This window comes from Lepidochelys kempii, chromosome 4, assembly GCF_965140285.1.
Source record: "Lepidochelys kempii isolate rLepKem1 chromosome 4, rLepKem1.hap1, whole genome shotgun sequence".
Lineage (NCBI taxonomy): Eukaryota > Metazoa > Chordata > Testudines > Cheloniidae > Lepidochelys > Lepidochelys kempii.
In genome coordinates, this window is record NC_136383.1 from 128467637 (window position 1) to 128494645 (window position 27009).

At 45.7% G+C, this 27009-nt stretch overlaps 1 protein-coding gene across 2 annotated transcripts in view; it reads left to right on the forward strand.

Moving 5' to 3' along the window:
* SMYD1 (SET and MYND domain containing 1) overlaps nt 1-22868 on the forward strand; it is a 51178-nt gene extending 28310 nt beyond the window's left edge. Inside the window, exons 5-10 of one of the 2 annotated variants that reach the window (XM_073342892.2) lie at nt 2180-2218; nt 5887-6079; nt 14049-14141; nt 15098-15261; nt 17662-17830; nt 19607-22868. In XM_073342892.2, coding sequence (XP_073198993.1) covers nt 2180-2218; nt 5887-6079; nt 14049-14141; nt 15098-15261; nt 17662-17830; nt 19607-19765 — 817 coding nt within the window. In that variant the 3' untranslated portion in view covers nt 19766-22868. The remainder of the gene's footprint in view (nt 1-2179; nt 2219-5886; nt 6080-14048; nt 14142-15097; nt 15262-17661; nt 17831-19606) is intronic. The other variant, XM_073342893.2, reaches the window with a different exon arrangement.
* The last annotated feature ends 4141 nt before the right edge of the window (nt 22869-27009 follow it).

Consider the following 27009-nt stretch of genomic DNA (forward strand, 5'->3'; position numbering starts at 1 on the left):
TCAGTTCACTTTCAATAGCCACTGCACACCAGGCCTGGGTTACTTATAGTGCTATCTGTCATGTCAAGTGTTTGCCTTCAAAAGGTGGAGACCATTTTGAGCTGCATTCTCATCTCATATGTGTGGCAAACACTGGCTTATTTCTTTAGGACTCCACTACTGTGCATATACCCCACATACTCCCCCATGAATGAGGGTACATGCATTGTTTCTTAAATCTGTGGCAGGAAGAGGGCTGGGGATGTTCTGAGGCAGACACTCTCCAGGGAAACAAAGAAAGAGTAGATTTCAGGACAACACTGTTTCCCTGCTCCTAATAAATGTCCTTGTTCAAGAAAGTGACTCCTTCTGTGATTATATGCCATTGCCACATGACACGGCTGCAGAGACCTGGGCTGCACACTGCAGATCTACCTAGGGCCTGGGCTGCAGAAACTTTTCCTCTCTGCCCCCAGGATGGCAGTGAAGCGTCTCTACGCTTGCTATTCCAGCCACAGCTGTAGGACCAGCTTCCATACATCCCTCTCCATTCGGAGGGATGGCCCAAGAATCCATGTGACAACTGATCCCCTCACCCTGATCCAAAATGCTGACTGTGCAGCCATGGGCAAGGACTCCTTCTGGAGCTGGCCTCTGCAAGGCACAGGGGAAGTGCACTTGCCCCATGGGCTCACCAGAGCCTGCCCCTCTGTACTGTGGCATAAGTGAGGTTCTGCCGCAGACAAGGTCTCCTGGGCTCCCATACTCTGGGCTGTGCTGAGGAAGGAGTTGCTCCAAAATGTGCGAGCACACTGGCAATCCGTTACATAGACACACACATCAACGCCCACCACATGTCTGAGCTTAGAATCTGCTCTTTTGCTTTGAACATTGCTGTTTCTCATGTGTCCTGAGGCCTATTACTATTTTAGTTCTAAATGTCCAGGGCCCTGTGCGGAGTGAGTTGGAGGTCTCAGTTCAATGCTTAGGAAACCAGTGTTCATATGGCAAATCAAGGGCACTACAGCTGGCAGCTTCACCTGAGTTTCAGAATTAACTTCCCTGGAAAATGTGGAGGGTTTTTCTCCATGAAAAGTCATACATTTAAGATGGTTTAAATCATGACTTTCCAGATGATATATTATCTGGTTAGTTACTGCTCTCCCAAATCCCCTCTCGAAGAAAATGTCCCAGACACTGGTATTCTCCAGATCTCTATGCACAGTTTCCCCCCGCAATGAATTTACCAAGACTTGCAAAGTGGGTAAACACGTGAACAAATATCATGTTCAGGACATCTGCTGACCACTTGTGGGAGTCAGGAAAGAAACTCTCCACCCCTCTTGCAATTGGCCAGGTGCATTATGGCAGTTTCTTGTCTTCCTCTGAAACCCGAAATAGGTAATGGGGCCTGCTCCCATGAAAGTCAATGGGTATTTTGCCATTATTTTTAATGAGGCTGATCAGATATGATCATTTCTATGTTTCTAATAACTGGGGCTGATTTTCCTTTCACGCTGGTTTTAAGCCAGTGCATATCTATTGGTGTCAATGGAGTGATTCATGATTTATGGAAAAAAAATCAGATCCATTCTTTTCATAATGTAGCAAAACATGAGTCTCTCTCATCCAGGTTATCCATATATGCCCAGTTCCTTGCAGATAACACCTGTCGGTGGCTAAACTAACTGCAAACAGAGCTGATTTCCCCTTGACACTCACATGCACTCTTGTGCAGAATGCTCCTTAAGTCACAGTGCCAGGACAGCTGCCAGCTGAAATTGCCCTGGGCCTAGGGTGACCAGATGAAATGGACAAAATATCCAGACGCATGGGGGGAGCAAAAAAAAAGAAAAAGAAAAAAGGCAGCTGGAGCAGCCAAAGCCGCAATATCGGGACAAATGGCGTCCCGACCTTGCATCAGTCGGGACGCGAGACAAAGAACTAAAAATCAGGACAGTCCTGACGTCCGGTCAACCTACCCGGGCCACCGATGGCTGATTTGGTTACAGCTGCTGTATAGTGACAGCAGAGAGCTACATCACTTCAGACTCCACCCTGCAACTGTCTGTCTCTGGGGCCTCTGTATGTCCCCCGGACCGTGAGCAACGAATGTGCCATATACTGTATGTGCTGACTCCATTTTGCTTGTGTCGTACGTGTACTTGTGTAAACTGCAGATGTTTGTTTTGTCTTTCAGTCATGAGGCTGTAAGATCAATGTTCCACACACAGATGAGGTGGGTTGGTGTTGTAAGCATAATCCTTCCCCTTTGACCTTCCCCTCTGACCCTGTGTTAACTAAAAGCCATAAGTGACAATGATGAGGCTTGAAGTTGCCTCGGTTTGTGAATAGTTTCACTCTCCCCACTGTCGGAATGTAAATGTTTTTTCACCCCCATGTGTAAAGCCCCACTAAACCCGAAGCCTCCCTTTGTAACCTCTGCATTTTGTAGTAGATTAAAATAAAAGCTGACATTATTCAGTATGCTTAGACCTGCCACTTGTTAATGCCCTCTCTGTCTCCTCATTCCTTCCTTCCCCTGCCCTCCTTCTGTATTTGCCTTCTGCACTCTTCACTCCTGTTCTCTCAACTACAGCAAGGGCATGAAAGTCCAACAAGGCCTTGCTAACCTTGCCCAGCCCCAAATAATTGCAATAAAACCTGGTTTATTATGAGATGAGAAGTGATTGCATTACTGACAAACTAAATACTCTGTGTTTCTTTGTAACAAAGAGTTCCCTCTGGATGCACTGATTACAGTGGCAACACACTGAGATTTAGATGTCATCCATTTTTACCTTTACAGTTGTTCTTGTTATGCCTTTTTATGATGCCACTGTTAGCTGTTCAAAATATTTTTCTGTGTGGTGTTATAAAAGGATTTTTAAAGGTGTATTTTGTTTTTTAAATTCTCTGGTTACCTCATTGCACTTGATATATTGCAATCTGTTTAGTTTAAAGGGACACTGTTGTCTTAACCAGGGCTTTGGAGCTGTGCTCCGGCTCCGCTCCAGCTCCAGGCAAAAACCTGCAGCTCCACTGCTCTGGAGCTGCTCCGCGGGCTCTGCTCCAAAGCCTTGGTCTTAACATATAGGATCCAGAATCTCAACATATGTAAACCAGCATAGCTCCATTGGCTTCAATAGGATCTGCATGCAAAACAAGCAGGCAATGCATTGTCATAAATTAGAACTGAAATATTTTAAAATGATTTTCACCATTAATGTTGTTTGTGTCCTCAATGTATTTCCATGAAAATAGACTAGTGAGTTTCATGTTTGTTTACAGACATTATATCTGGTCAACTTCACTTTCTGGCTGTTTTGTGTCAGCACACTGGGGCAATGCTCCAGGTATAAACACTGCAAGTTCATTGGAATTTTGGCGGAAGAAGGGAAGGTCATGGGAGCAGTTTTGTTGATCTTAAAGTCTTGTAAAAACCTTGTTTTGAGCCCTTATCAAGCAGACAGTGTCCCTGTAACTGTATAGTTCCAAACAATTCCTTGTATTTCTTTTTTCCCCCAAAATGTTGCCAGTTCCTTCTATGGTACGGCTGGCTGGTTAAAAATATCTAAACCTCTACTGTGCTTGGGCTACCAAAGCACCATCAGAGTTCAAAAGCTTGATTTTGTTTCTCTAAGTTTATGAAAGGCCCTAGATAAGGCCCCACTAAGTCTGAAAAGGGATGTGCATATATGTAAACCTTCACCATGGATACTGTACCTGATGCATTTTTCTCCTTAGACTCACAGCTGGTTGCATCTTACTCTATGTATATGTAGTACTTTCTCATGACATAACAAATAGCTGTCCTTTTTGACGGCATGTTCAGTGGTGAGTCTAGTCTGAAGGAGCCTGCTGATATAATCTAATGCCAACAGGTGGTCAGGGCCAGCTTCACAGGATGAGTAACTTAGGTAGCAGCCCTAGAATTTTATGGCTGAGAGATTCAAGATGGCAATCCCTGCATAGTTATGGTCAAACATAGTTATCCTCTGCAAATCTTCATCCTCTTAGAAAAATGCAGTAATGAAAATCACTGAAGTAGATTTGCTCCATCCCTTGAAAATTCTCCAGGTATGCTTTTGGCTGTATTTGCCTTAGGTGCCACTGTTTAAATGAAAGCGAAGAGTTCTCATATGACCTACCCTGTTCTACTGAAGTCAGTGGGAATTTTGCTATTGACTTCAATAGGAGCAGGCTCAAATCTTTACTAAAAGAGGATAATTGTTTGAATTGTTTCAGTTCCCACGGCCCCACCTTCCTCCCGCTCAGGTTTGGTGTGCTGCTCCATTTAGCTCTGCCGTTTACAAACTAATTTAATTACGGCTGCTCTCAAGGCAGTGAACACTCCCGATAGTGCTTTATCCTGCTCTGGCAGCTGGGGGTTCTCTGGACATGATTTGCTGAAGAATAGACTTCATTCGCTACAGATCCCCAGGCCTCGTAGAGAGGTACGCAGCCCTTGATGGGTCATGCAACTAACCAGCTGAGTCAGAGCAGGATTGGGAGCATGGCGATAGATTAAAACAGGGTAAAATGTACTGTAGATCCGGTCACTGGACTAGCTCCATCTTGCTGATATGTAAGCATGCTTAGCTATGCACAAATACATTTTGCTTGCTAACTGGGGCTCTGTTCCCAAAAATGTAGTGATCTAGTGCTAAGGATGGCCAGAGTTGCTAATAGGTGGATGGGGAGAAGGGTCAAAAAGGGTAGAATAAAGGAGATATATATATATATAAACAACCTAGTACTTTTAACCATCTCCAAGGGCCTTATTTACAGTCACTTGGTGGAGCTTTCCCCACCTTAGATAGTAACCCCACAGCTGGGCTAAATTCTCCTCTCACTCACACCAATGCAGCCTGTTAACTTCAGTGGGGTTTGTACCAGTGTAAAGCAGAGGAGAATTTGGCCTGCTCCAGTGAAACAAACTATGGTGGACTTTTGAGTATCCCGGGTCTTTTAAACACATGGTAGGGGATGAAATGATGATGCAAAGTACTGGCTCTTTAAGGGGGTGGTCTGGCATCGTCCCACAGCTTTCACCACAGTACTGTAGTAGCAATTGGTATTTTCTGAATGGTCAGTGAAGACAATAGTAACACGCTGGCAGTTAGAGACATGGGACAGTTTTGTTAGGAAACCTGAAGCCCATGCGGGATTGGCCTCACTGTACATTTGAAGCATGGCCATCTTCACTGAAGGGTTTGCCAAATCTTTGAGTAGAGATGGGTGAAGCGACGTGGAGAAGTCACTTTCAGATTCCTGATCCAGGGCTTTGGAAAAAACAAAGAGTCTCCCACCTTTCAGGGATCCACCCCAAGTTTTACACTGAGTCCAGTTTGGCCAGGGTGGGGTGGGGTGGGGAGGCAGTTTAGTCAATGCTTTGTGAATATTCACATGGGGCAGACAGGATCAGAAAGGCTAGTTTCAGTGGTAGCCGTGTACTATCAAGCGTCAGTGCCTTCATCTGAGGAGATTCCCCAGTAAACTGGGACACATCAATGGCCCGGAACCAAAGACCCACATCCAGCTCCCCTTAAACATAATAAAAGTTTGTATCTTAGATTCAGCCCCTAACTATATAAGCAGATCCAGATCTGAAGATCACAGTTCATTTACTACTTTCAAGTGAACTTCTGGTTGGGACAGAGGGAGGGGCAAGAGGCGGCGAAGGGTTTGGACGAGGCGTTTTGTAGTGGGCGTTAGAATAGCTGAAGTGCTGCACAGCTGTGTATTTTCTTCAGCATTCGAAGGGTTCAAGTGGTTCTTTAAGACAACAGTTTGCCTACCGGAGGCCGGATCTTTAGTGGAAATTGTCCCTTTCAGTTTTACAAACAGTGTCCTGGACTTGAGATGTCACTGTCTAATTCCACATCTCTTCTTGTCTGACACCAGAATCGAGCTGCGTGCGCTGGGCAAAGTCTCACCGGGGGAAGAGCTGACTGTCTCCTATGTTGATTTCCTCAACGTCAGCGAAGAGCGGAGGCAGCAGCTCCAGAAGCAGTACTATTTTCGCTGCACGTGTGAGCACTGCCAGAAAGGGATCAAAGATGATCTGATGCTGGCTGTAAAAGAAGGTGAAAACAAGGTACTTCACTGACTTTGTTAGCTGCTCTCAGTCATGGGGCGATGCTTTTTCTTTACTATTTGTATTGCAGCAGACAAGAGGGGCTACCGCCCAGGCAATAGGAGACAGGGTAGGCCAGAGCTAGCCCAAGCAGGTTAAAAGGAAGTTTCCCTGGTTACAAACACGGGGTCTAGGTCAGTGTTTCGGCTGCCAGGGGCTTTTCTTGGGTAGTGACTGGGGGAAGGGGCAAAGCAGCAGTCCCTCCTCTGGGGCTGCCAGGAGGGGATGGGCCCTGGCCTCCCTGGAGCCACAAGCATTGGAGGACCAGACAGCCAGTGTGAGTTCCCCACCTTCCCGGGGGAGGTGGGACTCAGGCTTCTGGCTTCAGCGCTGGGGTGGCGGATGGCGGGGTCCGGCTCCGCAGAAGTGGGCTCCTGCCACTTGCTCTGACTGTGGGGCTTTGAGCTCCAGGCTTTGGCTGCACTGCGGCGGGCTCCATCCCCCGGCTGCAAGACTCTATCCCCAAGCTTATCACCCCCCTCATCGCCCCTGCTGCCTCCCTACTCACCTCCTCATCCAAGGCTTAATTTGTGCCCCAGCTTGCCAGGACTGAGTAAGTCTGCTGTGAAAAGTGATATTTGAATATTTGTCAATATCACTTTCACTGCCTCCCTGCTAGAACAAGTCTGCTGCTGTGAAAAGTGATATTAACAAACGTACAAATATCACTTTTCACAGAAGCAGACTTACTAGCTAGTAAGTCTAAAAAAATGCAACCAAAATAAGCAAAAGAAACAATAATTAAAAAAAAGAACAAGAACATGTAAAGCCCCTATATTTGTGTTTCTAGTCTGTTTAGGTCCAGTAAAGAATAGAGACAACTTACATTATTTTTATTATTGAGTCTGCAAAAAACCCCTACATTGAATCATAGAATATTAGGGTTGGAAGAGACCTCAGGAGGTCATCTAGTCCAATCCCCTGCTCAAAGCAGGACCAACCCCAACTAAATCATCCCAGCCAGGGCTCTGTCAAACTGGGCTTTAAAAACCTCTAAGGATGGAGATTCCACCACCTCCCTAGATAACCCATTCCAGTGCTTCACCACCCTCCTTGTGAAATAGTGTTTCCTAATATCCAACCTAGACCTCCCCCACTGCAACTTGAGACCATTGCTTCTTATTCTGAATGTAAATAAATAAGTTGCTATGATTTGGACATGTATATGTGCATATTTATTTGTTTTTCATAAAGTTAATTAAGTATTTTAGGAAAAATTGTCTGAGTGACCACCAGCAAGAGTTGGTGGCCGCACTCTGAGGCCACCAAAAAAATTGTTGTGAGAACCTCTGGATAGGTCTTTGTGGGTGACTGCATTGGGTCAATTCTCTGTGGGGAGTTCACACGACAGGCTATTTATCTTTTGTGCAGAAGCATAGTGACTTGTATTTGTTTATTATTCAGCTTCACACGAGTTCTTGGAAGAATGGATTATGATAGCATGGCAAGTTTGTGGGGTGTCTTGTAGGTATTAAGCTGTTTTCCTTGACAGGCTGTTTTACTTTGAGACGGTGCTGATAGCTCCTGATTACATGTAAGTGGGAATTTTTTCCCTTGATTGCTGTTCTCTTTCTGAGCTAGCTTTATTCACACAATGATCAGCTCCTCTCTAAATCAAATCACAGCTGAACTACGTTAAGGACCTAGTCCTGCAACTTTGCACTCATGCAAGTAGTATCCCTGGAATCAGTAAAAGCTTGATCCTGGAATGTGAGTCTTGCACTCGATTTTGGTAGGACTACTCCCACAAGTAAAGGTTTACAGGATCAGGCCCTAATTGAAGTCAAGGGGACTACTTGTACAAACAGGATCTACTCACATGAGTAAGGGCTGCATGCAGCCCGTAACTCCTACTAACTTCTGGGAGACCACTGCAAATTAAACTGTTGCTTAGTTTCTATTATTTGCTATAGTAATTCATCGTGTACTAGTAAGTTACCTCTCTTTATTCTGTATCTGTGGCCACTTGTACCACACTTATCACCGTGGCTTTGGACCACTTCCAGCAATGTCTTCAGAAATATAAGATCTTTCTACAGCACCTGCTGTTAAACCTTTAGGCTACATCGACACAAGGAGTGAGGGGATGCGATTCCCCTGCTCATGTACATATACTCTTGTTAGTTCTGATCCAGGTAGCACGTGTATAAATAGCATTGTAGTCATGGAAACACTGACACAGGAGTGGAGGCGCAGTTTAGCTGTACTGAATACCTACCCACTGGTTTTCAGGTGGGCTCATACTCAGCCTGGCCTCTGCGGCTGCTCATAGTGTAGACAGAGCCTCAGTGAGTAGCGAGGGCTTGTGTGTCTCTGTGTGTGTGTATGAGTGGGGATCTGCTGTACACACAGTCAGTGTGTGTCACTTTCAGGGTGAATATTTTCCATATCTTTTAGTGCCCTCATGGAAAAATCTCCCTGTATCTATGCAAGGCCTGGGATTTTACGTATTAAAAATACACTCCATACATAGGTAATAAATCTTGGTATTGACCTTAACAGGAGACAGTTCCTGCTTGCTGCCCAGCTTGTCTACATTCTCCGAATTCAGGCTCAGTCCCCGGTTAGTAGCAGCCCTCACAGCTGCATGGAAAATGCCCTCTGAATGTATGCTGGAATGACAGTTTACATACTTGACAGCCGTTCCATTCTCTGATCCTTCACCTCTTCAGATTAGTGGCAAAGCTTCCATTGATTTCAGTGGGACCGGGATTAGGCTCTTAGTGAAGGCAGGAAACAGCTTTCATTTGACAATTCATGTAGGCAAATGGGATAACCCCTCTTCCCCCCCGCCCCGCATGCATGTGCTGCTACTGTTTAAGTGACATTTCAAGTGCCCATTATAGGACAGTGCCCTTACTCAGACAAAACAACTTGCATTGACATCAAAATTCTTTTTGAACAAAGTCTGCAGGACAGGATAGGACCCCAATAGGTCTACACAGCAGCTGGGAGGTGTGATTCCCAACTGGGCTAGAAAGGACATAGCTCTGCTTGAATTAGCATGCTAAAAATAGCCATGTGGGTTGTTGAGGCACAGGTAGTGGCATGAGCTGGCTGGCTGAGTCCAAGCCTGCCTGGGCCCCCTGACCACACTCCGGTGGCTAGCCCGTGTCACAATGTCCATACTGTTATTTTTAGTGTGAGTTTGAGCAGAGCTAGCATGTGCCTGTCTACCTGGGCTGGGAGGCATGCTCTCACCTGCAGGGTAGACCTATCCCAAAAGCACTATTCAGGCTTAAACCCTGGTTAAAATATTAAAACCTGGTTACCTTCAGTAGTTTCAGTCTTTTAAGCTATAACTCTGTATATAGGCTCCGAGTAAAAGACCATTCTTGTTCCTTGTATTGTAAACTTTCAGGGCCCTTTCTAGCCTGGCTGTCATTAGGATCACAGGTGGCTTTCTTCACAAATTTAGCAAAATCTAACACAAAGATTCCCCAAGCCTCCCGCAGTCCAGATGTTAAAAGCAAACAACAGGACAAACCTAGAGCACTGAATCCAAACCCCTTCCTCTTTCAGGAGGGATCAAAATCTATTCCTCAGGTCCAAACCCAGGATTACTGCTTTGGTTCTTGGTCGTATAACAGTGTTGTCAATTTTATCGTGAATTTCACAATAAAGGGTGGTTGGGTTTTTTTGAAGCCCCACCTCAGGGCACCATGTGATTATAAAACAACTTCAGCTTTCCTTAGAAACAAAAAAAAAGTAGATTTCTAGCCCTTGTGATTGTGGGGAAAACTGTAGCATTTAATTTCAGAAAGGAGGACTACACAAAAATGAGGAAGTAAGTGAAACAGAAATTAAAATGTACAGTGCAAAAAGTAAAATCCCTGCAAGGTGCATGGAAACTTTTTAAAGACACCATAATAGAGGCTCAACTTAAATGTATACCCCAAATTAAAAAACATAGTAAGAGAACCAAAAAAGTGCCACCGTGGCTAAACAACAAAGTAAAAGAAGCAGTGAGAGGCAAAAAGGCATCCTTTAAAAAGTGGAAGTTAAATCCTAGTGAGGAAAATAGAAAGGAGCATAAACTCTGGGAAATGAAGTGTAAAAATATAATTAGGAAGGGCAAAAAAGAATTTGAAGAACAGCTAGCTAAAGACTCAAAAAGTAATAGCAATTTTTTTTAAAGTACATCAGACGCAGGAAGCCTGCTAAACAACCAGTGGGGCCAGTGGATGAACGAGATGCTAAAGGAGCACTCAAGGACGATAAGGCCATTGAGGAGAAACTAAATGAATTCTTTATATCGGTCTTCATGGCTGAGGATGTGAGGGAGATTCCCAAACCTGAGCCATTCTTTTTAGGTGACAGATCTGAGGAACTGTCCCAGATTGAGGTGTCATTAGAAGAGGTTTTGGAACAAATTGATAAACTAAACAGTAATAAGTCACCAGGACCAGATGGTATTCACCCAAGAGTTCTGAAGGAACTCAAATGTGAAATTGCAGAACTACTAACTGTAGTCTGTAACCTATCATTTAAATCAGCTTCTGTACCAAATGACTGGAGGATAGCTAATGTGACGCCAATTTTTAAAACGAGCTCCAGAGGTGATCCCAGCAATTACAGGCCAGTAAGCCTGACTTCAGTACCAGGCAAACTGGCTGAAACTATCATCAAGTACAAAATTGTCAGACACATGGATGAACATAGTTTGTTGGGGAAGAGTCAACATGGTTTTTGTAAAGGGAAATCATGCCTCACCAATCTACTAGAATTCTTTGAGGGGGTCAACAAGCATGTGGACAAGGGGAATCCATTGGATATAGTGTACTTAGATTTTCAGAAAGCCTTTGACAAGGTCCGTCTTTGACAAGGCTCTTAAGCAGAGTAAGCTGTCATGGGGTAAGAGGGAAGGTCCTCTCATGGACTGGTAACTGGTTAAAAGATAGGAAACAAAGGGTAGGAATAAATGGTCAGTTTTCAGAATGTAGAGAGGTAAATAGTCATGTCCCCCAGGGGGCCTGTACTGGGCCCAGTCCTATTCAACATATTCATAAATGATCTGGGAAAAGGGGTAAACAGTGAGGTGGCAAAATTTTCAGATGATACAAAACTACTCAAGATAGTTAAGTCCCAGGCAGACTGCGAAGACTACAAAAGGATCTCTCAAAACTGGGTGCCTGGGCAAAAAAATGGCAGATGAAATTCAATGTTGATAAATGCAAAATAATGCACACTGGAAAACATAATCCCAACTATACGTATAAAATGATGGAGTCTAAATTAGCTGTTTTACCACTCAAAAAAGAGATCTTTGAGTCATTGTGGATAGTTTCTCTGAAAACATCCACTCTATGTGCAACAGCAGTAAAAAAAGCTAACAGAATATTGGGAATCTTTAATAAAGGGATAAATAATAAGACAGAAAATATTACATTGCCTCCATATAAATCCATGGTACACCGACATCTTGAATAATGTGTGCAGATGTAGTCTCCCCATCTCAAAAAAGATATGTTGGAATTGGAAAAGGTTCAGAAAAGGGCAACAAAAATGATTAGGGGTATGGAACAGCTTCCATATGAGAAGAAATTAATAAGACTAGCACTTTTCAGCTTGGAAAAGAGACGACTAAGGAGCGATATGATAGAGGTCTATAAAATCATGACTGGTGTGGAGAAAGTAAATAAGGAAGTGTTATGAGAAGGAGTAAATAACACAAGAACTAGGGGTCACCAAATGAAATTAATAGGCAGCAGGTTTAAAACAAACAAAAGGAAGTATTTCTTCACACAACGCACAGTCAACCTGTGGAACTCTTTGCCAGAGGATGTTGTGAAGGCCAAGACTATAACAGGTTTCAAAAAAGAGCTAGATAAGTTAATGGAGGATAGGTCCATCAATGGCTATTAGCCAGGACAGGCGTGGATGGTGTCCCGAGCCTCTGTCTGCCAGAAGCTGGGAATGAACAACAGGGAATGGATCACTTGATGATTCCCTGTTCTGTTCATCCCCTCTAGGGCACCTGGCATTGGTCACTGTCGGAAGACAGGATACTGGGCTAGATGCACCTTTGGTCTGACCAGTATGGCCATTCTTATGTTCTTATTTCAAAGAAGTGGGAACCCCAGAAACTCAAAAACCAGAAGGCAAAGAAAAAGAATCCAACATTAATTAGTTTTTAAATCTCATGACAATCTCAATATTTTGGGGGCCTGACTTGTGGTTTTGGAATGCTTGCAGCTGTCATTCCAGCATGGAGAGCTGGAAGGGGCCAGCTTTTAAGGCCAGGTGGGAAGTCATGTTTTGGCCCAAATGCTGACATTTTTTCAAGTATGTAAATTCTTGTCAGCAAGTTAAGGAAGTATGGGCTGGATGAATGCACCATAAGGTGGGTAGAAAGCTGGCTAAATTGTCGGGCTCAACGGGTAGTGATCAATGGCTCCATGTCTAGTTGGCAGCCGGTATCAAGTGGAGTGCCCCAGGGGTCGGTCCTGGGGCCGGTTTTATTCAATATCTTCATAAATGATCTGGAGGATGGTGTGGATTGCACTCTCAGCAAATTTGCGGATGATACTAAACTGGGAGGAGTGGTAGATACGCTGGAGGGGAGGGATAGGATACAGAAGGACCTAGACCAATTGGAAGATTGGGCCAAAAGGAATCTGATGAGGTTCAATAAGGATAAGTGCAGGGTCCTGCACTTAGGACGGAAGAACCCAATGCACAGCTACAGACTAGGGACCGAATGGCTAGGCAGCAGTTCTGCGGAAAAGGACCTAGGGGTGACAGTGGACGAGAAGCTGGATATGAGTCAGCAGTGTGCCCTTGTTGCCAAGAAGGCCAATGGCATTTTGGGATGTATAAGTAGGGGCATAGCGAGCAGATCGAGGGACGTGATCGTTCCCCTCTATTCGACATTGGTGAGGCCTCATCTGGAGTACTGTGTCCAGTTTTGGGCCCCACACTTCAAGAAGGATGTGGATAAATTGGAGAGAGTCCAGCGAAGGGCAACAAAAATGATTAGGGGACTGGAACACATGAGTTATGAGGAGAGGCTGAGGGAGCTGGGATTGTTTAGCCTGCAGAAGAGAAGAATGAGGGGGGATTTTATAGCTGCTTTCAACTACCTGAAAGGGGGTTCCAAAGAGGATGGCTCTAGACTGTTCTCAATGGTAGCAGATGACAGAACGAGGAGTAATGGTCTCAAGTTGCAGTGGGGGAGGTTTAGATTGGATATTAGGAAAAACTTTTTCACTAAGAGGGTGGTGAAACACTGGAATGCGTTACCTAGGGAGGTGGTAGAATCTCCTTCCTTAGAGGTTTTTAAGGTCAGGCTTGACAAAGCCCTGGCTGGGATGATTTAACTGGGAATTGGTCCTGCTTTGAGCAGGGGGTTGGACTAGATGACCTTCTGGGGTCCCTTCCAACCCTGATATTCTATGATTCTATGAAATAAAGGGTTAAATTCCTCCCTGGTAGAACTCTGTGGAAGTCTCAGTCGATGGCCCCAATCCTGCCATACGCTGTGCACATGCAGTACCTGGTGGCTCTGTGGAACCCCACTGAGGGCGGCCTCTTCTCTGTCTCCCATGCTCAGTCTCTTCCATTCCCCCGTGAGGTTTGCAAGAGTCTCCCAATTGCCAGTCACTAACTTCTGACATTTTGCAGGAACAAACAAACCAAACCAAGCCACCCAAACCACTCAGGTCCCTTCCTGTCCCCCTACCCTGCTACACCCTCGTCCCAGCGAGAGCACAATCGGGTCATATCTATTCAGTAGCAGCACTGAGTGACACTGTAGATTAGTACAGGTAGGGGCTGATCCTGCTCCCATTGAAATCAGTGGAAGTTTTACTATTGAGTTCAATGGTAGCAAGCTTCAGGACCTCAGTGTGGCAGCTGGTTCTATTCCGGGGAGCATGGGTGTAACTTCAGAAGTGAATTCGTTTCAATAGCTTTCCAATGCTGTCCCCAGCCCTCCCAAGATGTAGTGAAGGAAGTTCTCCAGTTCTCCAAGGACACCCTGGAGAAGATCAGCAAGGCCCGATCCGAGGGGGTCTACCACGAAGTAAGTCACGGTGTCTTTGGTCTCTCGTTGCTGTGGAACTTCAGGGGCAGGAAGCAGGCAGCTGATCTCACCAAGCCACTGGGCAGACTCAGTCAGCCTTTGTGTTGTCATATTAATGAAACAGTCCTGCAGACAGGGGCACTAGTTGCACACTCAAGCTGACGGATCAGTTTGCTTATGTCAGTGTTTATGGGGCAGACAACGAATGAATACACTGAAATTAATTCACCAGTGTTCACTTCCTTCCTCCCTGGCTCATTCATTCTCCTCTGCCCGTCTTAGCCTCCTCCACCTCTCTATCCACAGCCTGGCAGTGGGTGATCCTTCCACCGGGGCTGCCTATCTCGCTGGAGTGCTCTTGTTCTCTCTCCATGGCAATAAAATAGGGATGGGACCAAGTCACAAGGGTTCTGGGGTGGATCCAAACTCCCCCAGAGTCCAAGGGAATCAGATCCAGTCCTTCTCCTCAGATCCATCTCACAGAGGATGAGCCTGAACCTCCAGGGATGACACTGGATCCACCCTTCACCAGCATGTGAGAGGTTCAGAGCTGGTGTCAATCTGGTCCCATCTCTCTGCTGATGCCCTTTAGTGAGGTGGGGAAGTTAGTGTGATGGCAGCCATCTTTGCCAACACACTAGGGATCTCCAGAACTAAAAGCATGAACTAAGAGCCAAGACTCCCTAGGTGAGGCTGCAATAATCTCATGTCCTTTGCAGATGGGGACAAAGGGGAAACCTGTGACTCACTCACCAGTGGGTTACATTTGCACCCTTCACTCTTACTTTCCTCGCTTGTTTATGACTGACTCTCTCTATTTGGCGAGCAGCTATTGAGCAAATAGGATAAACGTGAAACATACAAGATACAGCGCTCTGTCGTGGCGGATGTGCAATTCTAGGGCAGGTGGTGCTGTGACATTCTCTTGAACTCATTTGCCTTTCATGGGTGCCTAGGTTGTGAAGCTCTGTCGTGAGTGTCTGAAGAAACAAGAGCCTGTGCTGGGAGACACTAACATCTACCTGCTCAGGATCCTGAGCATCGCTTCGGAAGTGCTCTCCTACCTCCAGATGTTCGAGGAAGCAGCAGGCTATGCGAAGAGGATGGTTGATGGTTACATGTATGTGATCAAGTCACCCGTTTTCTTTTTGACTCAATAATTTAATTAAGACATTTCTGCAAAGAATCTGGACCTGACTCTGCTCTCACTTTACAGTGGTGTAAAACAGGAGTAAGTCCACTAAGGTCAGTGGAGCAACACTGGTGTAAAACCTATATAACTGAGCTCAGAATCAGGCCCTGCTTTTATCACCAAAGAGAGAGAGAGAGTTTTGCTCACTTTGTGAATGGAAAGCTCCAAAACAGGATCATTTTTCAATTTGTCTACATATAACTTCAGAGGGCAACTGGACAGGTTTAATTAACCCATCTCTTTTGTCTGAGAAGCTGCCCAGAGCTGCTTAGATGGTGTCAGAGAAAGTAGACATGGAGAAAACCTATCATTATGTAAAGAACACACTGTGCTCCTGTAATGTGATCTCTGACTGGTAAAGAGATGCTACTGTGATAAGAAAACTGCTGGTGGATTGCACAGATGTCCCCAAATGCAAATTTTTGTCTTGCCCTTTTACTTTACACTTCAGGTCACATCTAGGCCTTGCTCCTGCTAGTAACTGTTCCTTGCAGTTTATTCCTGAGTGTCACAGTCAGTGTTTAAGGCCAGAAGGGACCACTAGATCATCCAGTGTGACCTCCTGTATGGCACAGACCACCAACACCCACCCAGGACTCGCACACTAAACCCAACAGCTGAAGTCAGACCAAAGTAAATGAAACCCATGGAAGACTAGAGTATTATGTGCGACAGGCAGAGAACAGGAGGGACTGAGGTGCACCCATGCCCAAGGCCCCCACAATGGCAGGGAAATAATTAAATGAGATACACTCAGATAATCCTGGCAAGTCACCTGCATCCCCAGCTGCAGAGGAAGGCACAACATCCCCAAGGTCCCTGCCAATCCAACCTGGGAGAAAATTCCTTCCTGACCACACACATGGTGATCAGTTAGACTCTGTGCGTGACGGCAAGAACCAGTCAGCCAAGCATTTGAGAGAGCAAATGCTTGATTCTACCCCAGAGCCCTGGCCCAACTCGCCCAGTGTCCCCTGTGGCATCCCTGAAGCTTCAGAGGAAGAAGATAAAAAAAACCCTCCCAGAATACACTGGGGGAGGAGGAGGAGAATCCCTTCCTGACCCCCTGCAGCTGGCTTGGCCCAGTCCCATTTTAAAGGAGTCAAGTGACGGGGGTAGGGGACAGGCATTTAGGAAATAATATATATTCAACTTTGTTTTGGCTGTTGACATTTTCCATTGTGAAATAGTCTCTTGCTTTGCTGGGGCATCTCCACCTGGAAGCTGCTTGCCTTCCTTCCAACAGTTGGCCATCAAGAGGTGATTGGCCAGAAACACCCAGTTGGTCTAGAAAGAGCCTCAAACCGTCTAGAATTTCCTTCCATCTTAGCAGCCCAGCAGCATCTTATCCAGGCGCTTCCCCCATGTTGTGATAATTTTAATGTGATCTCCTTTTGGACAGCCCAATCATACATGATGGAAATTGCTGTCTCCTTTGCACACTCTGTAGCTACTTCTTTACTGAGTAAACCAAGTTTCTACTGCAAAGCCAGGAAAGCTATGGATTGGGTTTTATTCTGTTCAGGCTAAGGCGCTCCAATTTCTGTTTTTCCTCCCTCATGCTAAGTGTAGCTCAAATGATAAAGTGAGCACAGATTCTTAGAAATCACAGGTTTTAAAATCATAGACATTAGAAGTGGAAAAGGCCTATTGCATCACCTAATTCATCCTTCCTTCAAAGAAGAATTGTTCCCAGGAGTGTGTTGTTTGCCATTTTGTCCAGTTTCATTTTAATGCCTTTCACCACTGTTGTTTGATGAGAGGCAGCGTGGTCCAGGGGAAGGGTCATAAGCCTGGAAGTAGAACCTGCATTCAAGTCCTGTCTCTGCCGCTGATCTGCTAGGTGACATGGGGAAAGTCATTTCACCTTGCTGTGAGTCAGAGTCCCCATCTGTAAAATGGGGACAATGATACTTTCCTTCCTTTGCAAAGTGCTTTGTGATCCACAAATGAAAAATGTTACATAAGAGCTAAGCGTTAGGTTTAAACGTAATTTCAAGCAATTGCTCACTGTGCTGGAACTGCAATGTTAGGGGCATAGCGTCGGATCCTGATTGCAGTTATATCGATGGAATGTGGTGTTACAAACCTTCGGAGCCTGTATCAGACCCTGTCAGCATGTTGTTCCTGCCCAGCCAGGTTCTGCCACACCGTGTAGTAGCTCCCACTTCCAGCAGTTCGACTGATTTCAGTGGGGCTACTCATGGATTGAGGTACCGCTCAGTGTGAGTAAGCGTGACAGAATCTGGCCCTCAGTGAACAGTGTTTTCAGGTAATATTTGGAAAGTTAGACGCTCCCCACAATGAAATTTCTCAATGTTTTCCCAGGAAAATATACCATCCCAACAATGCGCAGTTAGGGATGGCAGTGATGCGGGCAGGAGTGACCCATTGGCATGCCAGTCTCATTGAAGCAGGGCATGGCATGATCTGCAAAGCCTATGCTATTCTTCTGGTGACCCATGGACCTACCCACCCAATCACCAAAGACCTGGAGGTAGGTGGCCAGCATCTCTTGGACAGTTCCTACGTTGACATGTGTCTGTGTAATCTGGTTTGTTGTCATTGTATATGAAAAGTTAAATTTAAATAAACAGTAGAAGCAGATGCCTAAAAAGCTGGGAACTGATCATATAAAGCTTGCTTCGTGCAGTGTGATGTTAATATGTTTTCCATTAGATTATACTGGAGCTGGTTAGAAAATGGAATTCCTATCCTCTGGGACATTCCAACGTTTTAACATTGGTTTTCATCCCAAATGGGGAGAATAAGTCAAAATACAGTATTGAAAACCTTCATGGAATGAAAAGCGATAAAAAATTGGAAATGTTGAAACAAGATGTTGATTCGAAATGAAGTGTTTCATTTTGGAATGTCGATTTGAAACGAAAATGTTCATATCTAACAGACATTTGGACTAAAAGTTGACATTTTTAAGTAAAAAATTGTCAATTCAAAACAAAGTGTTTCACTTCCAAATGCAGCGTTGAGAAACTGAAAAATGTGACATTTTCCGATGAAGTTGTTTCGCTTACCTCTATATTAGCCACAGAGCGGGATGTAAGCTTTGCTGTGCCTTTGGAGAAGTGACATGTTCTCCTGCCAGCTATGTCCTCACCTGAACTTGGCTGGTGGCACTGTGACTGCTAGGTCAGGGATGTGTGTGTGTGTGAGAGAGAGAGACAGACATGCATAGGTCTTTATGCAACTGCCCCAGTAGTATAGGGCTAAAGCCACTGCCAAATGTGCATTTTATTTCCTCGGCCCATAATAAGGGGCAGTGCGTTGCTGTGCTCTCCCAGGAAAAGAATTGTCCTTTAGGGACCCACTTCATTCCATTGTAACGCTGATGGGCCCCAGTCTTCGGTGGGCGGGATCGAACCTGGGACCTCTGGAGCTTAGTGCATGAACCTCTACTGCATGACCTAAAAGCCATAGGCTCCTTAGCTAAGGCTGTAGAGCAGGCTTATTTTTTCTCTCTCTCTAAGTGGTCTTGGTGCCACTCAATGGGACAGAACCCCACACCCAGGAGGTGTGTGGGTTACATATGCTCTCCCTTTGCTCCCGGGATAGTAATTTGTTGCTGGCCTACAGAAGCAGCAAATTACAGGCCTCCTTTCTTCCTGACCGCACTGACTTAGCTCAGTTGTCTGGTGTACTGGAGGATGGAGTCAAGGCTCTGCCCGTTCCCTGTTGTTCCCTGCCGAGCTTCTCCAGGAGGAGAGCAGTGGGCTCACAGCACCCACTTACCCTTGTGTGCCTGGATCCAAGGCCAGCTAGCCTGCAGAAGGGTGTAAGGGGAATCCTTAGCACCTCTTCTCTGCCTGTGCAGGCACAGAGGCAGCCCTTTAATCTAGCGCTGGCAGTGAATTTGTGCTCATGAAGAACTCTGGGTTGACAACTTTGGGAATGGGAACCTGTATTTGTCTGCAGAAGAACCACAGCAGACAGGCAGTGCAATCTACCCCACACTGCCTCACCACTAATCAGCCTGGTCTAGGAGGGACCATGATTGGGTTTGGGAGAGCAGCTGAGTCTCTATGTCTAGGCAGCCTTTGGCCTCCTGGATGAGGGACAGGTTATGGAACTGGACTGATGTCATCCTCCCTTGTCACATGGGCCACTGAATACTCATTAGATGGCACCGATGTTCAGCCATCTAACAGAACTGGGGAGCAGGAGGCCACTATCCTACCTTAGAAGGTACTTTATTTCTTTACTTTGAGAGATATTGTAGAGTTTTCACCACTTGGCCTGCCCTTCATCCCTGCAGGTCATGCGTGTCCAGTCGGAGATGGAGCTGCGCATGTTCCAACAGAACGAGTTCATGTATTACAAAATGAGAGAAGCAGCCCTGAAAAACCAGAAGATCCAAGTTATGCCTGAGCCCACCAATGAAGCTTCATCGGGCCTCTTCCACACGAAACAGTAACCCCAAAGCTTCCAGTTATCTGTATTCCTGCACATCTGGTAGAACATCCACCCTTTTCTTCCAAATCTGAAGAGGTTATTTGTAATAAGCACCGTACTATCTAATTAAGAACACTTATATCTCCTGAGACAAGTATTCTTCCAGGAGCTCAGGGCACCAGCTAAGAAATATTTCACAGGAAATAGATCTTGTTTCCACAAATAATAAAAAGGTCATTATAGCTTCGCTTCCACAATAATTCATTTTAGGTCTAGTTCTCTTCATATAAGGCCAAATCCTGAAGTCCCTCACTTAGACTTTCAATCAGTTCTTTCTCAAGCGAAACATCCACTGGAGTCAGCAGGTGCTTGCCCAAGTGAGGATGGGGATAGACCCCAGTAAAAATGAGGATGGACGACAGTGTTTGACCCAAAGGGAGTCTTGTCTGTGTGAGGACTGAGTGAAAACTGAGGAAAGCTGTTAGGATTTAGCACTGAGGAAGTTTTAAGTAAAGACACTTTTCCTGCCATTTTTCTATAGTTCAAAAACGATTCTGTAGTGTAGGAACTAACCTGCCGAATGGAGCAGACTTTAGGCAGTACTGTGACCAGTATGCAGATTAATTAGAGATCCTACCTTCGGTAGAAGAATTTAGGTACCATTAGGGCCGTATAAACTAGGGTGACAATGGCTCAGCTGACATTGCCCTGCCAAGTAAAAAGTGCATAGACAATGGTTTAAATCTCAGCATGAATGAAGTCAAAGCAGGTTAGGTTTCAGAGTAACAGCCGTGTTAGACTGTATTCGCAAAAAGAAAAGGAGTACTTGTGGCACCTTAGAGACTAACCAATTTATTTGAGCATAAGCTTTCGTGAGCTACAGCTCACTTCATCGGATGCTGAGCTGTAGCTCACGAAAGCTTATGTTCAAATAAATTGGTTAGTCTCTAAAGCAGGTTAGGACAGTGATCAGAAATGGAGCTCTGGTGTTGGTCCAAACCAGTGGCCAAAGCAGATTGAAAGAGAATTGGGAGCTTCCATCACACCAACCAATGGGGCAGGGAGTGGCGGGGAAGCACTCGGCCACAGTGTGGGAACTCCCATCTGGAGTGATGTGGAGGACGGGGAGTTGTCCTCCTCACTGCTCCTACTTCCTTTAGTTCCCAGTCCCAACCTGGACTGGAGCAACGTCGGTGTTCTAATGTGCTTTGGACCCCTTCATGCTGGCCGACCAAACTGTGTCGTGCTTACCCTGTTTCAATACAAGAGCATTTAAATCATGCTTAAGCCTGGTGTGTAAGTTAATTTATGAGGCATGTGTAGCTGGGGCCTGCAGTGAGTACCACAGATGGATCTAATATAGTATATAGCCAGGGGGTGGCTTTAAGGCTCATGTGCCATAGGAACTGAACCCTGATGGGCGGGGAGTGGGTAGAAGGACAATTCTTTTAGGAAGAGAACGACAGATGTCGTTGCCAATATCTTTCCTGCGTACTTGCTTTGATTCAAGAAATGTCAAGTTCAGCTTGGACTTATCTGGTGGTAAGGAATATGGTCTAGTGTAATGGCCAAGGGAGCCATCATCATCTGTGTTCCAATCTCGCCTCTGTCATTGACTTTGGTAAAGTCAATTACTCTCTCTAGCCAAGTTCAGAGTTGAGTCTAAATTTCAGCTAAAAAAATGTGAACTCTGGTGAAGCTGGAAAGAAATGTAGATTACATCAGTTTAGATTCACCTTTGTATTTGACTTTCTGTGCCACCATTTAATAGGCAGCAGGTTTAAAACAAACAAAAGGAAATATTCTTCACACAACGCACAGTCAACCTGTGGAACTCATTGCCAGGGGATTTGTGCAGGCCAAAACCATAACTGGATTCAAAAGAGAATTAGATAAGTTCATGGGGGATAGGTCCATCAATGACTATTAGCCAAGATAGTCAGGAATGCAACCCCATGCTCTGGGGGTCCCTAAGTCTCTGCCAGAAGCTGGGAATGAGCGACAAGGGATGAATCACTTGATGATTGCCCTGTTCTGGTCATTCCCTCTGAAGCACCTGGCATTGGCCAGTATCAGAAGACAGGATACTGAGGTAGATGGAACATTGGACTGACCCAATATGGCCGTTCTTATGTTCTTTTGTTCACCATCTGTAAAGTGTAGGTTCATAGATTCCCAGGCCAAAAGGAACCATTGTGCTCATCTAGTCTGACCTCCTGTATAGCACAAGCAGAGGATTCCCCTGAATTAATTCCTGTTTGAATTAGATCATGTCTCTTAGAAAAATGTCCAGTCTTAATTTTAAAATTGCCACTTATGGAGAATCCACCCCAAACCCTTGGTTGGTTGTTCCAACTGTTAATTACTCTCATTGGTCTAGCCTGAATTTGTCTAGCTTCTACTTCCAGCCAGTGAACCTTGTTCTACCTTTGTCTGCTAGATTGAAGTGCCCACGCAGGTACTCACAGGTTGTGATCAAGTCACCACTTACCCTCCTCTTGATGAAGCTAAACAGACTGAACTCCTGGAGTCTGATTGGATACCAGTCCCATCTCACGGAGTGCTGGGAAGATCAATTAGATAATGTTTGCAGGGTGTTAAGTGGTGTTGATTTTCACTGCTGTGGAAGATGCACAGCAATCTGACAACCAGCTTTGCCCCAGCATGTATTAACACAGTGTCTCTTTAAAACTTCCTGTAACTCAGGCTCTACAACAGATGCACCTACAAAACAATTCTCATCCGCTGTTAATGCATGCTAGACAGTGACCATGCTGCTAACATCATCCTTGGGACTGGTTTGGGTTCTGTACAGTGCCATTAGCAGGTTATGTCACTGAGGCTTTCGGTTTTATGTTAAAAAGGAAATACATTAGAAACAGCATTTTTAAACAAAAAGGTGTTTTCTGTCTGTCTGTATTTCAGAAATCAAATTCTCCAAATCTTAAAATTAAACCTGGAGAATGGTCAGTTTAGATCAGCTATTACCAGCAGGAGAGTGAGTTTGTGTGTGTATGGGGGTGGGGGGGATGTGAGAAAACCTTGATCTATGCAGGAAATAGCCCGACTTGATTATGTAAAGAGTTGTCACTTTGGATGGGCTAGCACCAGCAGGAGAGTGAATTTGTGTGGGGGGGTGGAGGGTGAGAAAACCTGGATTTGTGCTGGAAATGGCCCACCTGTTGATCACTTTAGATAAGCTATTACCAGCAGGACAGTGGGGTGGGAGGAGGTATTGTTTCATGATTTCTGTGTGTATATAAAGTCTGCTGCAGTTTCCACGGTAAACATCTGATGAAGTGAGCTGTAGCTCACGAAAGCTCATGCTCAAATAAATTGGTTAGTCTCTAAGGTGCCACAAGTACTCCTTTTCTTTTTGCGAATACAGACTAACACGGCTGTTCCTCTGAAACCTGTCCAAATCTTCAGTGGTGAGTAGCAGATAAAATTAATGGCATATTCAAGAAGTTTCTCATTACTCCTGACCAGATAGGCCACTGAAATAAGGCCAGGTTCTTATCTCATATTATCCATTGACTTTGCTGCAGTTACTCTAAATTAAAATGGGTGTAATGCAGATGAGAATCTGTCCCATAGGGCCCACTTTACATTAGTCCATTGTGTGTGTGGAATCTGGACTCCAGCCTGGCCAATCCCTGAGGATTCAGGGGGTGAAATTCGTTCTTGAGCCCTACAGTGAACACTTCACATCTTCAAGCATGAGAATTTCCTACCCGTTGCTATTGTCCACAGCTGCTGATGTTATTAAAAGTCATAAAACTATTCAGGGAGACAAGATGGATGAGTTAATATCTTTTATTGGATCAACTTCTGTTGGTGAGAGAGACAAGCTTTCAAGTGTTACACAGCGCTCTTCTTCAGGTCTGGGAAACACAGGGCAAGTCTACACTTAAAATGCTGCCCTGGCGCGGCTGCGAGGTTGTAGCACTTTAGTAAAGATGCTCTAAGCTGCCGGGAGAGAGCTCTCCTGTCGGCATAGTTAATCCACCTCTGCAAGAAGCAGTAGGTCTGCTGGTGGGAGAAGCTCTCCTGTCAACACAGCGCTTTCTGCATAGTTTAGGTCAGTATAACTACGTCACCCATTAGGTGTGGATTTTTCACACCCCGAGCGATGTAGTTTGGGTGATCGGACAGCAAATGTGAAAAATTGGGACGGGGGTGAGGAGTAATAGGAGCCTATATAAGAAAAAGACCCAAAAGTCGGGACTGCACCTATAAAATTGGGACATCTGGTCACCCTAGATATAGTTATACCGCAGGGGTTCTCAAACTGGGAGGTCGTGACCCCTTAGGGGGTCGCGAGGTTATTACATGAGGGGTCACAAGCTGTAAGCCTCCATCCTAAACCCTGTTTCACCTCCAGCACTTATAATAGTGTTAAATATAAAAAAAAGTGTTTTTAATGTATATTGGGTGGGGTGGTCGCGCTCAGAGGCTTGCTCTGTGAAAGGGGTCACCAGTATAAAAGTTTGAGAACTTCACTCATATTGGGGCCATAATACTGGATAGAGGTAGGGGGACAACTTACCACTTTGGAAACCATCTTGTTCGGCACATGGTCAACTGTAATGGGAATGCCTAAGTGTTTCCTTTTAGCCCAAAGCTGCCCATCCATATGGGATGGTTTAGGTTGTGTTCCTGTGTTCTACTGCCCTCTGCTGGCCTGGATATCACACCTAGTCGGTATTCAGCATACTGGACGAGCTGACAGTGTTACTTCCGAGTTTTATGACTGACCGTGGTAACTTTTTCCGCTTCTTTAGTGCCTGCCATTGGTTGATGACCCGGGTCTCTGTCTGCACACGTCTCCACTGATTGCTCGTTACATATTCTTTATCCCCACATAGCTGGATGAACAGAATGTTGGGAATCATTAAGAAAGGGATAGATAATAAGATAGATAAAGGGATAGATAATAATATCATATTGCCTCTATATACTTCCATGCAGGGTCGTCCCTAGGGGGCCCAGGACATAGGCGCTGAGTTTCCTGCGTGCTCCCCCAGGCCCCGACCCCACCCCACCCCACCCCTTCCCCCAAGGCCCCACCCCCACCCCACCTCTTCCTGCCCCCGCCCTACCTCTTTCCTGCCCAGTTCCGCCCCCTCCCCTGACTGTGCTGCACCCTCGCTCTTCCCTCCTCCCCCCAGTGCCTCCAGACACCGCGACACAGCTGATCGGTGGTAAGCACTGGGAGGGAGTGGGAGGCGCTGATTGGCGGGGCCAGCTGGCGGGCAGAAGGCACTGGGGGGAGGAGGAGGTTGGTAGAGGGGCACCGCCTCACCCGCTGGTGCCCCGCCTCACCTCCCCGCCAGCCTTCTCATGAAGCGCGGGGCCCTCCAAAGCACAGGGCCCAGGGCTGTCGCCCCATTTTGCCATACCCTAGGGATTGCTCTGCCTCCATGGTACACCCACATCTTGAATACTGCATGCAGATGTGGTTGCCACATCTCAAAAAAGATATGTTGGAATTGGAAAAGGTTCAGAAAAGGGCAACAAAAATGGTAAGGGGTATGGAACGGCTGTATGAGGAAAGATTAATAAGACTGGGACTGTTCAGCTTGGAAAAGAGATGACGAAGGAGAGATATGATTGAAGTCTATAAAATCATGAGTGGTGTGGAGAAAGTAAATAAGGAAGTGTTGTTTACTACTTCTCATAACACAAGTCACCAAATGAAATTAATAGGCAGCAGGTTTAAAACAAAAAAAAAGGAAGTATTTTTTCACACAATGCACACTCAACCTGTGGAACTCTTTGCCAGAGGATGTTGTGAAGGCCAAGACTACAACAGGGTTCAAAAAAGAGCTAGATAAGTTCATGGGGGATAGGTCCATCAAAGACTATTAGTCAGGATGAGTAAGGATGGTGTCCCTAGCCTCTGTTTGCCAGAAGCTGGGAATGGGCGACTGGGGATGGATCATTTGATGATTACCTGCTCTGTTCATTCCCTCTGGCATTGGCCACTGTTGGAAGACAGGATACTGGGCTAGATGGACCTTTGATTTGACCCAGTATGACCGTTCTTGTGTTCTTATGTTGATGGGCTGACAGATACAAGCACCTGTCTCAATTGGCATGGGAGATCACAAGAATTTCTCTGAACCTAACTGGTATTGTTGTTAGGGCTGTGGGAAAAAATTCTGCCCACCAGCAGAATCAGCAAAAACTCACATTTCATCAAACATGCATCATGATTTTTCCCCATGGCAAAAGGGAGGTGAAAGAAATGATTCTCCATTTGTTTGAAAGCACATATGAAAGATGAATCAGGCACAGCTTTGAGCTAGAGGCATGAACTAATACCCTTGATCCCAAAACTAGGGGCCAGGAACTCCTGAGTTCAAATCCTGGGTCTACCACAGTTTGCTGCCTTGGTCAAATCACTCACCACTGCTTTATCTGTGCAAGGGACATGATATTCACAACTGGATTAGGGAATCTTGAGGATTGGCCAGGTAATATCTGTACAAGATGCTGAGGATTAAAAGCGCTAAGTAGTCTATGAAGGAACAGAACAAAAGAGAGAGAGGAAAAAAACAACCCAACTTCTGTGGGCGGGGGTCATCAGAGCTACAGCTGCGGTGAGCTAGTGTCAGGAGTAGATGAATCAGTTAGACAAAGGAGCTGACAATGGACACTAGAAATCAAAAAGATGGACCAGAGAAGAGATGAATCTTGTCTGAGTAGAGCCCCTCCCTTCAAACCTGATTGGCTGGGGGGTGTGCCACTTAGGATGACCAGATGTCCTGATTTTATGGGGACAGTCCTCATATTAGAGGCTTTCTCTTATGTAGGCACCTATTACCTCCCACCCTCTATCCTGATTTGTCACCCCTGCTATCTGGCAGCCGTCTGGGAGGGTTTGAGCTAATAAGAGATTGGGGAAGGGGCGGCAGGGTCGCAAGCCTGGGAAATTTGGAAGGAGGAGAAGAAAGAAGGAGCAGCTGTCCCTGGAGGAGCAGAACCAGCAGCACAGAAGAAGGGGCAGGCAGGCACCAAACAGCCACCTGGACAGCTGAGACCATGCAGCAGGACTCACCGTTCTGAGTGCATGGTGCATGCTAGCTAAGTCTGGCGGCAGTGTGCTGTATGGTGTACCGGGGCAAGGGACTCTGTGGAACCTCTGCCAGAGATCTGTCCCTGGGCTGATTCTTTATGGTATACTGGGGGCAAAGCAGTCTGTAACACCACCTAGAGGTCTTCCCCTGGGTTTGCTACTGGGTTTGCCTGGCATAAGGGAAG